General features: G+C 46.8%; 1 protein-coding gene across 3 annotated transcripts; it reads right to left on the bottom strand.

The window, feature by feature from the left end:
* Positions 1-6,953: 6,953 nt before the first annotated feature.
* Positions 6,954-12,066, bottom strand: ELAC1 (elaC ribonuclease Z 1). 3 transcript variants are annotated; one of them, XM_030512568.1, is made up of 4 exons: positions 11,135-12,066; positions 10,385-10,563; positions 8,568-9,035; positions 6,954-7,884 (listed from the first exon to the last, which is right to left on the bottom strand). In XM_030512568.1, exons 2-4 carry the CDS (start codon positions 10,539-10,541, stop codon positions 7,412-7,414), a joined length of 1,098 nt encoding a protein of 365 aa, XP_030368428.1. In that variant the 5' UTR covers positions 10,542-10,563; positions 11,135-12,066; the 3' UTR covers positions 6,954-7,411. The 3 variants fall into 3 exon arrangements, with proteins under 3 accessions (XP_030368428.1, XP_030368429.1, XP_030368427.1); XM_030512569.1 differs by having other exon boundaries at positions 10,792-11,353; XM_030512567.1 differs by having other exon boundaries at positions 10,385-11,353.
* Between the last annotated feature and the right edge of the window lie 531 nt (positions 12,067-12,597).

Genomic DNA, 12,597 nt, shown 5'->3' with positions numbered 1-12,597 from the left:
TGCCTCAGAGCTCATCTCAATCTCCCCTCTGGCAGGTTAAAGCCATTCCCCTTGGCCTGTCCCTCCAGGCCCTTGTCCAAAGCCCCTCTCCAGGTTTCCTGGAGCCCCTTTAGGCACTGGAGCTGCTCTAAGGTGTCCCCTTCAGGAGCCTTCTCTTCTCCAGGCTGCCCCAGCCCAGCTCTCTCAGCCTGGCTCCAGAGCAGAGCTGCTCCAGCCCTCGCAGCAGCTCCGGGGCCTCCTCTGGCCTCGCTCCAGCAGCTCCACGTCCCTCTTGTGCTGTTGCCCCAGAGCTGGACCAGGACTGCAGGGGGGGTCTCCCCAGAGCGCAGCAGAGGGGCAGGATCCCCTCCCTGACCTGCTGCTCACGCTCTGGGGGTGCAGCCCAGCACACGGGGGGGTTCTGGGCTCAAGCGCACGCTGAAGCTGAGTCATGGGGAACTTCTCCTCACCCAACACCCCCAAGTGCTTCTCCTCTGGCTGCTCCATCCAGTCTCCCCCAGCCTGTGCTTGTGCCCTGACCCAGGGGCAGGACCTTGCTCTTGGCCTTGTTGAACTCCATGAGGTTCACAATGTTCCACGTCTCTGGCCTGTCCAGGTCCCTCCGGATCCCACCGAGATATTGCTGGGAAATACAACCCAAATGAACTCACATCCCTGCAAATGCACAGCCCCCCAGATGCAACATCCTGAAGTGCACAGCCCTCAAATACAACCCCCACAAGTTGAAAGCCCTGCAATTACTACCCCCGAGAAACCCACAGCCCTGCAAAATGCAACCTCCCAAAGTGCAAAGCCCCACAAACCCAACCTCAACCAACACACCGGGCCACAAACACAAACATTTCACCATTCCTCGTCACCTCCTCCAGCAGAAGCAAACTCTCCAAAGGAATTCAGCTGAAAAGGGAAAGATTCATTTTCGTTTTAATATAGAAGGTTACATCTTTCTAGCTTTGTGGTGCTGGGCCATTGTCAGAATGCCAAACAGAAGGGAAAAGGTGCACAAAACACCATAGCCACTGCAAAATGCAATATGTATTTGCTGAATAACTGGTGTGTTTTGGTGCACTGTGGCAGCTACTCTGATCAGAACTAAGTGATGGAAATTTTGTTATATTGCCATACCAAAGTCTCCTGCTCACACCAGTAAGTCATTTATAATCACTTCCACATCCTTAAGAGCATCTTAGTGATGAAAAGCAATGTAAAACGCTGCTAGATTCGTCATCTTTTCCTGGATAGGTTAATTGAAGCCTCTTCCCCCTAGGACTTGCTGAGTGTGTTGTAAATTACCTGTTTCTGGAGTGTGTGAAGTGTTACGGATGGGAGATGGGAGCTCCAGTTCAAGAGGGAGCAGCAAATCCATGTGCTCAGGGGCTGCCTACAGCAGCCTCTATGCTGGCACGTTTACACCGGCACTTCCCTGCCCTCTACAAGGTATATCATTTAAAAACAAATAAATCATTAAGTCATTTGTAATCTGTAATCACAGTCTTTTCCCCTTTGTGCTTCCAGACCCAGCTGCAGCCCCTCATCCAGGGAGATGATTTGCTCTAATACGGGGCTGAACGGTGCAAAGTGTTCATGCTGAGTGCCAAGCAGTATAATTTTCATACTTCCCAATGGTGAATAATGAGTCTAAATACAATATTTTCCATTTCCTTCCACTGGAAATGGCCCTCGTTTGCTTTCAAGACATGCCATCAACCAAAGCCCCGTTTAGACTACTGGGGCACAGCAAACTGCCATTACTGACGCTGTGCATTAAACATCTTTTCAACAGGCAGACATCTTTATAGGCAAAAATGTAGGCTTTAGGAGTGGAGAAGAAAGGATGTAGGGAAATCTGGAGCAACTTTCACTTTATTCCACAAGCAGGTGTGAAGAAGGTGCGAATTCAACAAGGAAATCCTCAAGGATGACACTGCGGCTGGGTTGTGAGTGAGATGAATGCACCTCCGTAGCATGAATGTTGTATTATATCAGACAGGATCTGAATGAGGCATCTTAAAATGACTGTACATGTGGTAACTCTCTGTGTTGTCTGTTTTGAGGTTGATAAAGCAATCATGGAGATGTCATAGAATCCCAGACTGGTTAATGTTGGAAGGGAGCGTAAAGCTCATCCAGTTCCAATCCCGTGCCACGGGCAGGGACACCTTCCACTAGAGCAGGTTGCTCCAAGCCCCTGTGTCCAACCTGGCCTTGAACACTGCCAGGGATGGGGCAGCCACAGCTTCTCTGGGAAAAGTCTGTGCCAGCGCCTCAGCACCCTCACAGGGAAGAGCTTCTGCCTCAGAGCTCATCTCAATCTCCCCTCTGGCAGGTTAAAGCCATTCCCCTTTGTCCTGTCCCTCCAGGCCCTTGTCCAAAGCCCCTCTCCAGGTTTCCTGGAGCCCCTTCAGGCACTGGAGCTGCTCTAAGGTCCCCCCTTCAGGAGCCTTCTCTTCTCCAGGCTGCCCCAGCCCAGCTCTCTCAGCCTGGCTCCAGAGCAGAGCTGCTCCAGCCCTCGCAGCAGCTCCGGGGCCTCCTCTGGCCTCGCTCCAGCAGCTCCACGTCCCTCTTGTGCTGTTGCCCCAGAGCTGGATCAGGGCTGCAGGGGGGGTCTCCCCAGAGCGCAGCAGAGGGGCAGGATCCCCTCCCTGACCTGCTGCTCACGCTCTGGGGGTGCAGCCCAGCACACGGGGGGGTTCTGGGCTCAAGCGCACTCACTGAAGCCGGGTCATGGGGAGCTTCTCCTCACCCAACACCCCCAACTCCTTCTCCTCAGGCTGCTCCATCCAGTCTCCTCCAGCAACAATTAGGTCGTGCAAGGGACCTTTGTAGGCCATTAAAGTGATTCTGAAAGGCTGCAGAGACACCATGTCCAACAAAAAGGTACTTTTTCCAACCACCTGAATGCCTTTGAACTCCAACACGTTTCAAATATCAAACGCTGGTATTAGCAGGATCAATTCAACGTGTTGTGGTTTAGCAATAGCCCCTGCCCCCCTCCTCAAAACATTGCTTTGATCAAATTTCTTCAACTTCTTCTACCTCAATATCCCAATCAATACATTTTTATTATTAATAAAAAAGCATTAAGTTGTTCCAGTGACTGCATGCCAAACCACTGATTTCAGTGAGACCTGGATCCAAACTACCACCTCGCCAGAAATTAGATTTCTAGAATGAAACCATCTGAGGTAAATAATTAATATCCTTTTCCTTATAAATTAACATAATTCACTAAGAGCAAATTCTATTCAAAGTCTTTAAAACACAATAAAAATGCTCCCAAATGAAGATCGCGTTTCTCCTGCATTGCCAGATGAAGCGTCCCACTGGTTGATACCGAAGGTTGAGCCACCTCTGGCATCAAGGATCCCTTTCCCAGCGGGATTTAGAGCCCAGACTTGATCTTCAGCTCTCTACCCTGCACACAGACTGCACCACACTTGGAGCAGTAAACCACTCCTGTGCTGTGGGGAGCTCGTTTCCCAATGTTTTTTGCAAGTTCATGCAGACCTCAGGAGAAGGAAGATTCACCCTCAGTCAATTCGGTTGGTGCCCATCCATCCTGTTAGCAGCTACACGTAGAAAACAGGAACATCTCTGCTGTTACAAAACTCTTCACATCTGATTTCCTCTCTCCTCCTCTTTCCTGTACCATAAAATGCTGCTTTCGCAGTTTATCAAGTCCCTCTGCTGGTATGAGCTAAAAAAAGGAACCAAACTTAGCGGAACTCGACCAGGAAAGCAGAAGAATGTTTAAAATAAGTTATTCAAAGCTAAAAACAAAAAAAAATAATCTTCATTTACAGACCCAGAACTTGTTAAAACAGCCTCCAGATCCCTACAGGACCAGACCAGAGTCCTTTATCTGCTGTCAGAGGAAATGCTCTCTGGCAGATATATTTTAATGCAAAGGAATTCTGTTCTCCAGTAGTTAACAACTGGTTAATGGAAAGATAAACTCATTTGGAAAAACAGACAATTTATGGTCTAAATTTGTCAGTCCTGACTGGTACAGATGTTCCCATTAATTTAATCCAAGTCTCACTAGCAGTCAGATTTATGAAGTAATTTAGTATCCAGACTTCGAGAGAGGAGAGGACCAGGGTAAGCAAAGACACATGGTTCTGCTAAGCAAGAGACAACTGTAACTGGATTACAAATACTAAAATATATTAAATTGGAAATAAAGGAATTTCACATAACTCCAGCACTAGATGTACCCTCATTCACCAACATACCAAAACCAAACCATTTTAAAAAGTCATAGAATCATAGAACAGAACCCCAGATTGGTTTAGGTTGGAAAGGAGCTTAAAGCTCATCCAGTTCCAACCCCCTGCCACGGGCAGGGACACCTTCCACTAGAGCAGGTTGCTCCAAGCCCCTGTGTCCAACCTGGCCTTGAACACTGCCAGGGACGGGGCAGCCACAGCTTCTCTGGGAAAAGTCTGTGCCAGCGCCTCAGCACCCTCACAGGGAAGAGCTTCTGCCTCAGAGCTCATCTCAATCTCCCCTCTGGCAGGTTAAAGCCATTCCCCCTGTCCTGTCCCTACCTCCCTTGTCCAAAGCCCCTCTCCAGGTTTCCTGGAGCCCCTTTAAGCACCTGAAGGACACTGACAGCTATATAGTTAACTTGGCCTTAAACACAGACCAGGCACCTTGCAGCTTTTCTTCTCAGCTTAGGCGAAATGAGCATTTCCTCCCTTGGTTTTCCATACACAAGAAACAGCCCTAAAAATTGCACTAACACATCAGTTCTATGCAGCTAAGTCCCCTGACCTGACACTTGAAGACACAGCCTGCTGCTTTAATTTGATATGCTTTTCACCTTTCTGTTCTTTAACCAAATTGACCCATTCTTATTTAGGATTTAGATCCTAAAACATATTTAGGACGTAGCTATTTATGATATTTAGATTATTTAGGATATGGTAGGACCAACACGATGTATCAGCTCACTATGGTTAAAACTGGGGCTCCCAAGCAGTTCTGGCCCAGCACTTCTACACCCTCCTTCGTTCAACTCATGCAGCAAGCCAGCTCACTGAGTGACTCAGTAATCTAGCAGAAAATGAGCCCAGAGGCTGTTTTCCTGCAGGCTATTGAGAAACAGCGTGGTTTTAGCTAGGCAAGCGCTGACCAGCACACTGAGCTGGACCACGGGGGACACTGGGACTGCAGGGCACAGAGAGGTGAGGCTTCCTCCACACCAGGAGCCTGCACCGTGGATTCAGCTCACGCATCTACCCACACCCTCTGTCATTTGAATGGGAACTGAAGATACTCCTGAATTCACAGCAATTAACTAACCACATGAATGCAAAACTGTATTTACTGCCGGGATGGATAACCCAGTTCTGGAGCAGCAGTATCAGCACTGCGGGGAGGTGAGCTGCAGTGGTGCATGCACACAGGTTCCATAGGCTTTTGGGCTGTCCCCTGGTTTTATTTCCATCCTTTGATTTTGTCACATGCAGGTGGTGTCCACAAAGCCTTGAAGTTGTTCCCTAAACTTCATATCACAACTGTGAATGTCTTAGACATAGGAATTTTTGGTTGTTCCAGTGTGGAAACAGATGTAGCAGAGCGGGTCAGGACACAAAGAAAGTTATTCTTTCATTCTAAGAACCATAGGATAGCTGGAGTCTGCTCAGCTTCTGAATACATAAAGCAGCATGAATATCAAGATCTCTGGACCTCATATTCATTTTTATCTTACAAAAGAAAAACAATTTATGGGGTGAAAGAACGTGCCAGTGCATGATCTGCAGATTCTGCCTGCTTTGTACCATTTTTAAGAGAGGAGTCAGAGAGATCAGAGAGTTTCTGCTCCAGAAGTCGTGTTCTTCAAATCAGAGCTCTTCTCAAGAGTTTTTTTCTTTTAAGAAACCAAAACCACCCTCTAAATTTGAAGCACAAAATATTAATGTTGGTGTAATTCAGTTCAGAGTTACCATAACAGCAGGTAAGACAGAGTCTGTTTGCAGGGTGGGGATAAGAGGTCAAATTCAATTGCATTCATTTAGTTAAACAGTAGGAAATCACACTCTTCCTTTGAAGACTTTTGGTTAATTACAGCCAAGAACACTCTCAGTGAAGAAAACATGACTAATATCCAAAGTAAGCTGCAGGATTTGACTTCCTCACCTCCGCAGCTTGGTCTGGGTGAGGATTACCACAGTGCACACAGCACACAGTGCTCTATCTAGAGGCAAGAGATCTTTACAGAGCGGAGTGTTCTCAGGTTTTGGAGCTTTGTTATTTGACATTTAAAGCAGGAAGGGAAATGGTATATTAAAAGGGATTTGTTTTCTATCTGTATTACCATCAGGGCAACAAAGTACAAGCACAGACACAGCAGCTGTACTTACACCTGCCAGAGTTTTCAGCGTTTATTAGAAAGCTCTGAAGTGTTCCATCTTTCAGGAAATCTATGCTGGGAGAAACAGATTTAGGGTTCAAAACCACCAATTTTTACTTTAAACCAGAAAAAGTAAGCTAGAATTTGGGACACTTCTAGTTGGTTTCAAGGCAGGAAGAAAAGAAGATAAAGTTGGTCTGTATGTCCCTTAACTGATAAAATAAAGTCATTGCAGAAACAAGACTGAGTGACACATAAGTGAAATTCCTCCTGGAGGGGTATTTCTACAAACACAAGTATGCTTTTAATCAGGATAATTTGTCTTAGAAAATGCACCTGGAGGAACACTTGAGGAAAGGCTACTTGTCATCTGCTAAAGACTTCCAGAGAATACTTCTAAAACTTCACTGGTGCAGGGAACAGGTATGCAAACTTAGGGCTCACGCCTCAGAGCTTTAAATGAATCAAACTGTTAAAGAGTGATTCACTTTCAAGGAAGCCTAAACTGTATTTATTTATGAGGAAACTTCATATGCAAAGGGAGAATTAGAAGAGCTCCTCAACTTCAGCAGTAGCAACACCCAAGTTACAACCATTTGGCGAAGCTATACTTTATTAGTTCCAGTGTGACAGTCCTCTTATATAGAAATAGGGTTACAGTTACAGAATACTGTATACAAGTTTGAAATAGATGTTACTCAAAAGCTTGTAACAGGTAAGGTATCTTAAATTCTGCTGCAGAACACAGACCTTCCCAAGGGCTGAATTAAGCCAAACGATCCAGTGCTCTGCTGTAGGAATCTGTGGTCCAAAGAAAAGGAGGCAGGACCAGCCTACACATTCAGTTTCTGGGGTGTCTGAAACCATCTATTATGAATTTATTCCAAGTTCCAGACATCTGAGTATCCTTTTTTCTTGCTTTACAAAAGAAACACAACTGTACCCCGTAGTGTCTCCAGTTTGCAAGTTCTCTGTGTGCCACAGTTGGATACCAGAACCATAGTGCTACCCAACACCATCCTACTTTATGTCTTCACACCGAGCTTGCTAACACTATAATTTTAACTTTTTCATTGGAATTTCTATTGTCATGAAGTCCTCTGCTAGTGTTACTTCTTGGCCATCTAACACTGCCTCTGCCTGTCTCTTTAGTTCGGTGATGTCTGCATCCTCCTCTCCTCTCTGTGCAGCCGGTTTGTACCGCTGACTGAAGTGAGTCAACACCAGTTTCTTAACTTTACACCATTTCGCAAATTCCGAAGCCATTTTTGGAGTGCTATGACCACGTTCTCTGGCCTTTTCCTCTTGGGTATCGTCCAACGTGGCTTCGTGTATCAGCACATCTGCTTCATAGCAAAGCTTCATGGCCGCATCTCCAACTACCCCTGAACAATCCCCCAGAATGCAAATTTTTCTTCCAGGAATAGGGTCTTCTAAGACATCAGAAGGAGAAATTGTTAGGCCATTTTCTAGAACAACTGCACTTCCACTCTTCAGCTTCCCATATAAAGGACCTGGTTGAACTCCTGGTAAATAAAGGCAAAAGAGCCCATAAGTATTATAACAAGTGTCAGGTTTAAAAACAAGAAAATAAGAAGAAATACCCTCTATATATTATATACCTCTATATATTATATACCTTTAAATATAGAGCTGTCTCACTGAAAACATACCACCTCAATATAAACAGAAATATAAATTGCAATTGACACTTCACATGCTTCATACAAATAAAGAGCTTATAACATTAGCAGGAAATGTGTTTGAAGGAAAGCTATATTCTCCATATTATATATTCTCCATATTATATATTCTCCATATTAAAGTCAGTAAAGCCATGCAGATACACTGGCCCTGAAATGCAGATACATTTCCCTGAAAGCCACGGTGTGCTTTTAAAACTTGAACATCTGAACTTGTTTGCTCTTCTCTGTATGACAAGATTAAATGGCACTACTGTTACATCCCAACATGAAGCATTAAAACGCCTTTCATAGAAAATGGAAAATTGAATTAAAATGGTTATGGAGACATACATCAGCTCTAATTTGCTAGAACCCCTACAAAGGGTGGTCACAAAAAGATTTCAACTGCCTGTGAACGCAATTTTGTTCCATTTGCTGAAAATCAGAGTTGCTACTCAGCTTGAACACCCGCATTTAGGCATTTAAAATACTTAAGAAGACAAAAACCAAGTCAAAGTAATTACCAAGGTCTTTCAGTTTCTGTACATTGAGTTTACCGGTCCGGGGCTTCTCTTGCACCACAAAGCCAAAGGAAGGAATGCGGTGAAATAGGCAAAATGCTTTCAGAACCAGCTGCTCATCCTCAAGCAGCAAGTAAGAGTCTTCTACTGGATCCAGATGGAGTATTCTCCCTTGTGCTCCCTCGGGAGGTATCTCATCTCTGCCCACATAAGAAAACTCTTTGAATTCTTCTGCAGGGCACTGGTCCCGCGTAGGTACCAGTTCATGAACAGTGTAGGGAAAGAGAAGTTGTGAGTGGGAGAGCTCCATACTCCTCCAGATGAAGTCTCGCAGCCCTAATGGTCCATAAATATCCAGAGGTGGTTTGTCTGAGTCAGGGCTGCTTTGGAGGCTAATTGTACACAGCAGGCCAGGAAGTCCAAAAAAGTGGTCACCATGAAGATGAGTGATGAAGATCTTGGTAATTCTGCCTGTTGATCAGAACAACAGGGAAAGAAAAACAAACCAGAAGAACAAAACCCAGGAAAATAAATGAGCACAGCAACGCAGAAATAATCACTTTGGGGCAAGAAGTAGGAAATGCAAGGAAAGAGGGAAATTAATATAAAATTAGTGTTTAAGAAATAAATCCCAAACCACAGGGTTTTTTTTCCACAGCAGTGGTAAGTTTCCACACCAGGTTTATTTTGGCTTGATTTGCCAAAGACTGCCAAGACAGACGTTTTAGTTCCTTCTAAGCAAAACGTGCTAGAAGCATGGAAGAGAACTGACTGGTGACATCTGCTATATTAAAAAGTGAAGTAGTGCTGGAAAGTGGTCATGCTTCTGCACATTACATGGAAACTGTAGGCTAATATGAAACATGGACTCTGTGTTGTTCCTACTTTTGAATTTAGCACATGAAATGCACATAAGTTAAAAACAAAAAGCTTCCAGTTCTGATTTCAACATTTTTAAAAGGCAAGAAACCCACAGATCCTGACTCGTTTCTTTGGAACAGATGAAAAACTGCACTTAAAAGATTTGGGCTTTGTTTTTGTGTCTGAGCCCTGCTCCTGATAGATTACAAAAGCCCAGAATTTTCTCTCGTTACAGACACGTGTACTTTAATCAGGCTGCCTCAGCTGAGGTTCCACATCAACACAGTAAGGCATTTTCTCCACCATCTGTTAGGACGCAGCAGTAGGAAGAACAGAATCTTTGTTTTGATTGAAGAACAATTAAGTAAAAATCAGTAACTCTAGTAAAAAAATTAATCTATCCATTTGGCCACTAAATCCCCTGATAGCTTCAGATTTCAAAGGAGCAGAAGGCTGGTTTTCTATTCATAATTGGTAATTCCATCTTTACAACTTGAGAGTCAGAAGCTTGCTCTTGCCACTGCAGGCTGCGAATCACAGCGGCTGAAGGCTTAAGTCTAGTTTCTACTTAATTTGCCAAAATGGGAAAGTGACCATGAATTCACACACCTTTTCTTGGAAACAAAAGCACAATAATTACTGAGAGGAACACTCACAGCAGGTATTGTCTAGAGCTGCCTCCAGACAGATAGAAACTGTGCCGGTTTAAAGCTGGTCTGTGGTCCACGTTTGAAACTACAAAGCCTGATACATTAATTCCGGAGAGTTTGGTTCTCAAAGAGAATTCTTTACCAAAGGGCAATCAGGGATTTACTGCACAGCAGGTTCAGCAGCTGCACCCATGGGCAGCGGCTCATGCACGTTTAGTACGTATTCAAACGCCACAAGAATAGAGTGTTTTGTGTGGAGCTCATGAAACTCTCCCCTTCCCTCATCGCAACAGCTTTCACAGCACCAACCTGCTCTGAGATGGCTCTTCATGAACTGCGTTTGAGTTCCCTCCCCGCAGTCGAAGAGCCAGCACTCTCCTTCCCTGCGAAGCACCAGAGCCGATGCTCCTCTGGTTGGAGAGGGATACGCTGAGCCAGTGCCGAGGAAAGTTATATCCATCGACATCCTCAGTATGCCTGTATGACACCTGGAACAGAGATTTTGAGCTGCTGAACACATGTATTTATGCTCGGAAAGAAACAAATGTTTTGGCTTTAAATGAAGGCATCCTCCCTACTTTAGTGTTAGGACCAAATTCCCCTCCCCTTTAAAACCTCCCTGGAATAAGGACTTTCAGACAACTCAATATTTACAAGCAGAAAATTACTCAGTGGAAGGTTGCAAACAGCCCAAACATAAGACCTTTCTTCATTACCTAAAGACGCAGCCCTATCCAGTTGGAAACGCTCAAATCTTTAAACACACTATTACTTCCTTCTTCTTCTTTAAACTTTGAATTTTCCTGCATGCGCTTTCCTCTAAAAGCGGTTTCGGAATGACTGACAGCACAGCCACTGCTGACACTTAAACGTCGTTACTGGATGTCAGAAGTGGGCAGCCCAACAACGCAGAGGTGAAAGATCTGCTCCCCTCAAAACAACTTCCGAGACCGCACGAGGCAGGAGCGACCTGATTTACTTTGCCTTTGCAACGGCACCTTTGAAAGCTTGTTTGACATCTCAGCGTTAAGTGGAAAATTAAACATTACCAAAGCTTACGTAGTCAGAGAGCTGTGTGACAGACCGCAGGACACCCACTGCAGCTCAATGACCTATGCGATCAGCTGCCCAGTGGTGGATGTATCAGCTGTAGTGTCCGGCTGGTGTGTATGAGCAAGACAACCTTTGGAAAGCTGTGTTAGAATCATGGAATCCCAGACTGGTTTGGGTTGGAAGGGAGCTTAAAGCTGATCCAGTTCCAACCCCCTGCCACGGGCAGGGACACCTTCCACTAGAGCAGGTTGCTCCAAGCCCCTGTGTCCAACCTGGCCTTCAACACTGCCAGGGATGGGGCAGCCACAGCTTCTCTGGGAAAAGTCTGTGCCAGCGCCTCAGCACCCTCACAGGGAAGAACTTCTGCCTCAGAGCTCATCTCAATCTCCCCTCTGGCAGGTTAAAGCCATTCCCCTTGGCCTGTCCCTACAGGCCCTTGTCCAAAGCCCCTCTCCAGGTTTCCTGGAGCCCCTTTAGGCAGTGGAGCTGCTCTAAGGTGTCCCCTTCAGGAGCCTTCTCTTCTCCAGGCTGCCTCAGCCCAGCTCTCTCAGCCTGGCTCCAGAGCAGAGCTGCTCCAGCCCTCGCAGCAGCTCCGGGGCCTCCTCTGGCCTCGCTCCAGCAGCTCCACGTCCCTCTTGTGCTGTTGCCCCAGAGCTGGACCAGGACTGCAGGGGGGGTCTCCCCGGAGCGCAGCAGGATAAAGGATGATGCCCATCACCCCCGAACCCAGCGATGAACGTTCTTCTCGCTCTCCCCGGTGCAAAAGCAGAGCCACATCTCGCCAGCAGCCTCCCGAGCTCCGCTGGAACCCCCCGCACCGCCCTCACCCGGCGGGAACGGCCCGGGGCAGGCGGGTGGGTACCGCGGGGTCCCGAGGCCGCGGTTCGGGAGGGTTTAGTCAGAGCCGCCCCGCTCCCCGGCCTACCCCGCTCCGCGGCGCGGCCCGGCCCCTCCGCGCTCTCCCAGGCGGCTCTGCGGGCCGGGCGGGGCGGGCGCTGCTTTGCGGCAGGTCCCGGCTCCGGCCGCGGCCCGGTGGGGGGGACCCGGCTCTGCCGCGGGCCGGGCTGGGGCTGTTTGTGTCTGTGCAAACCCGTGTGTAGCCCCCTCAGGGTTGGTTTGAGGGGCCATGTAACCTTTAACAGCAGTCGGAGATAATTGGTTCTAAATTAAACTGTTAATGAAAGCGATGCTAATATGCATAATCCTATCTCAATGCACGCTTGGCATGGATGTCTTTAAAACATTCTGTTCAACAGCTACCTAGGAGCATATTTGATGTATTCCATGATTCACTGAATCCCAGCCTGATTTGGGTTGGAGGGACCTTAAAGCTCATCCAGCTCCAACCCTCTGCCACGCGCAGGGACACCTTCCACTAGAGCAGGTTGCTCCAAGCCCCTGTGTCCAACCTGGCCTTGAACACTGCCAGGGATGGGGCAGCCACAGCTTCTCTGGGAAAAGTCTGTGCC

Source organism: Strigops habroptila, chromosome Z (genome assembly GCF_004027225.2).
Source record: "Strigops habroptila isolate Jane chromosome Z, bStrHab1.2.pri, whole genome shotgun sequence".
Lineage (NCBI taxonomy): Eukaryota > Metazoa > Chordata > Aves > Psittaciformes > Psittacidae > Strigops > Strigops habroptila.
Note: the sequence above shows the minus strand (reverse complement) of the source record. Positions and strands in the feature narration are given on the sequence as shown.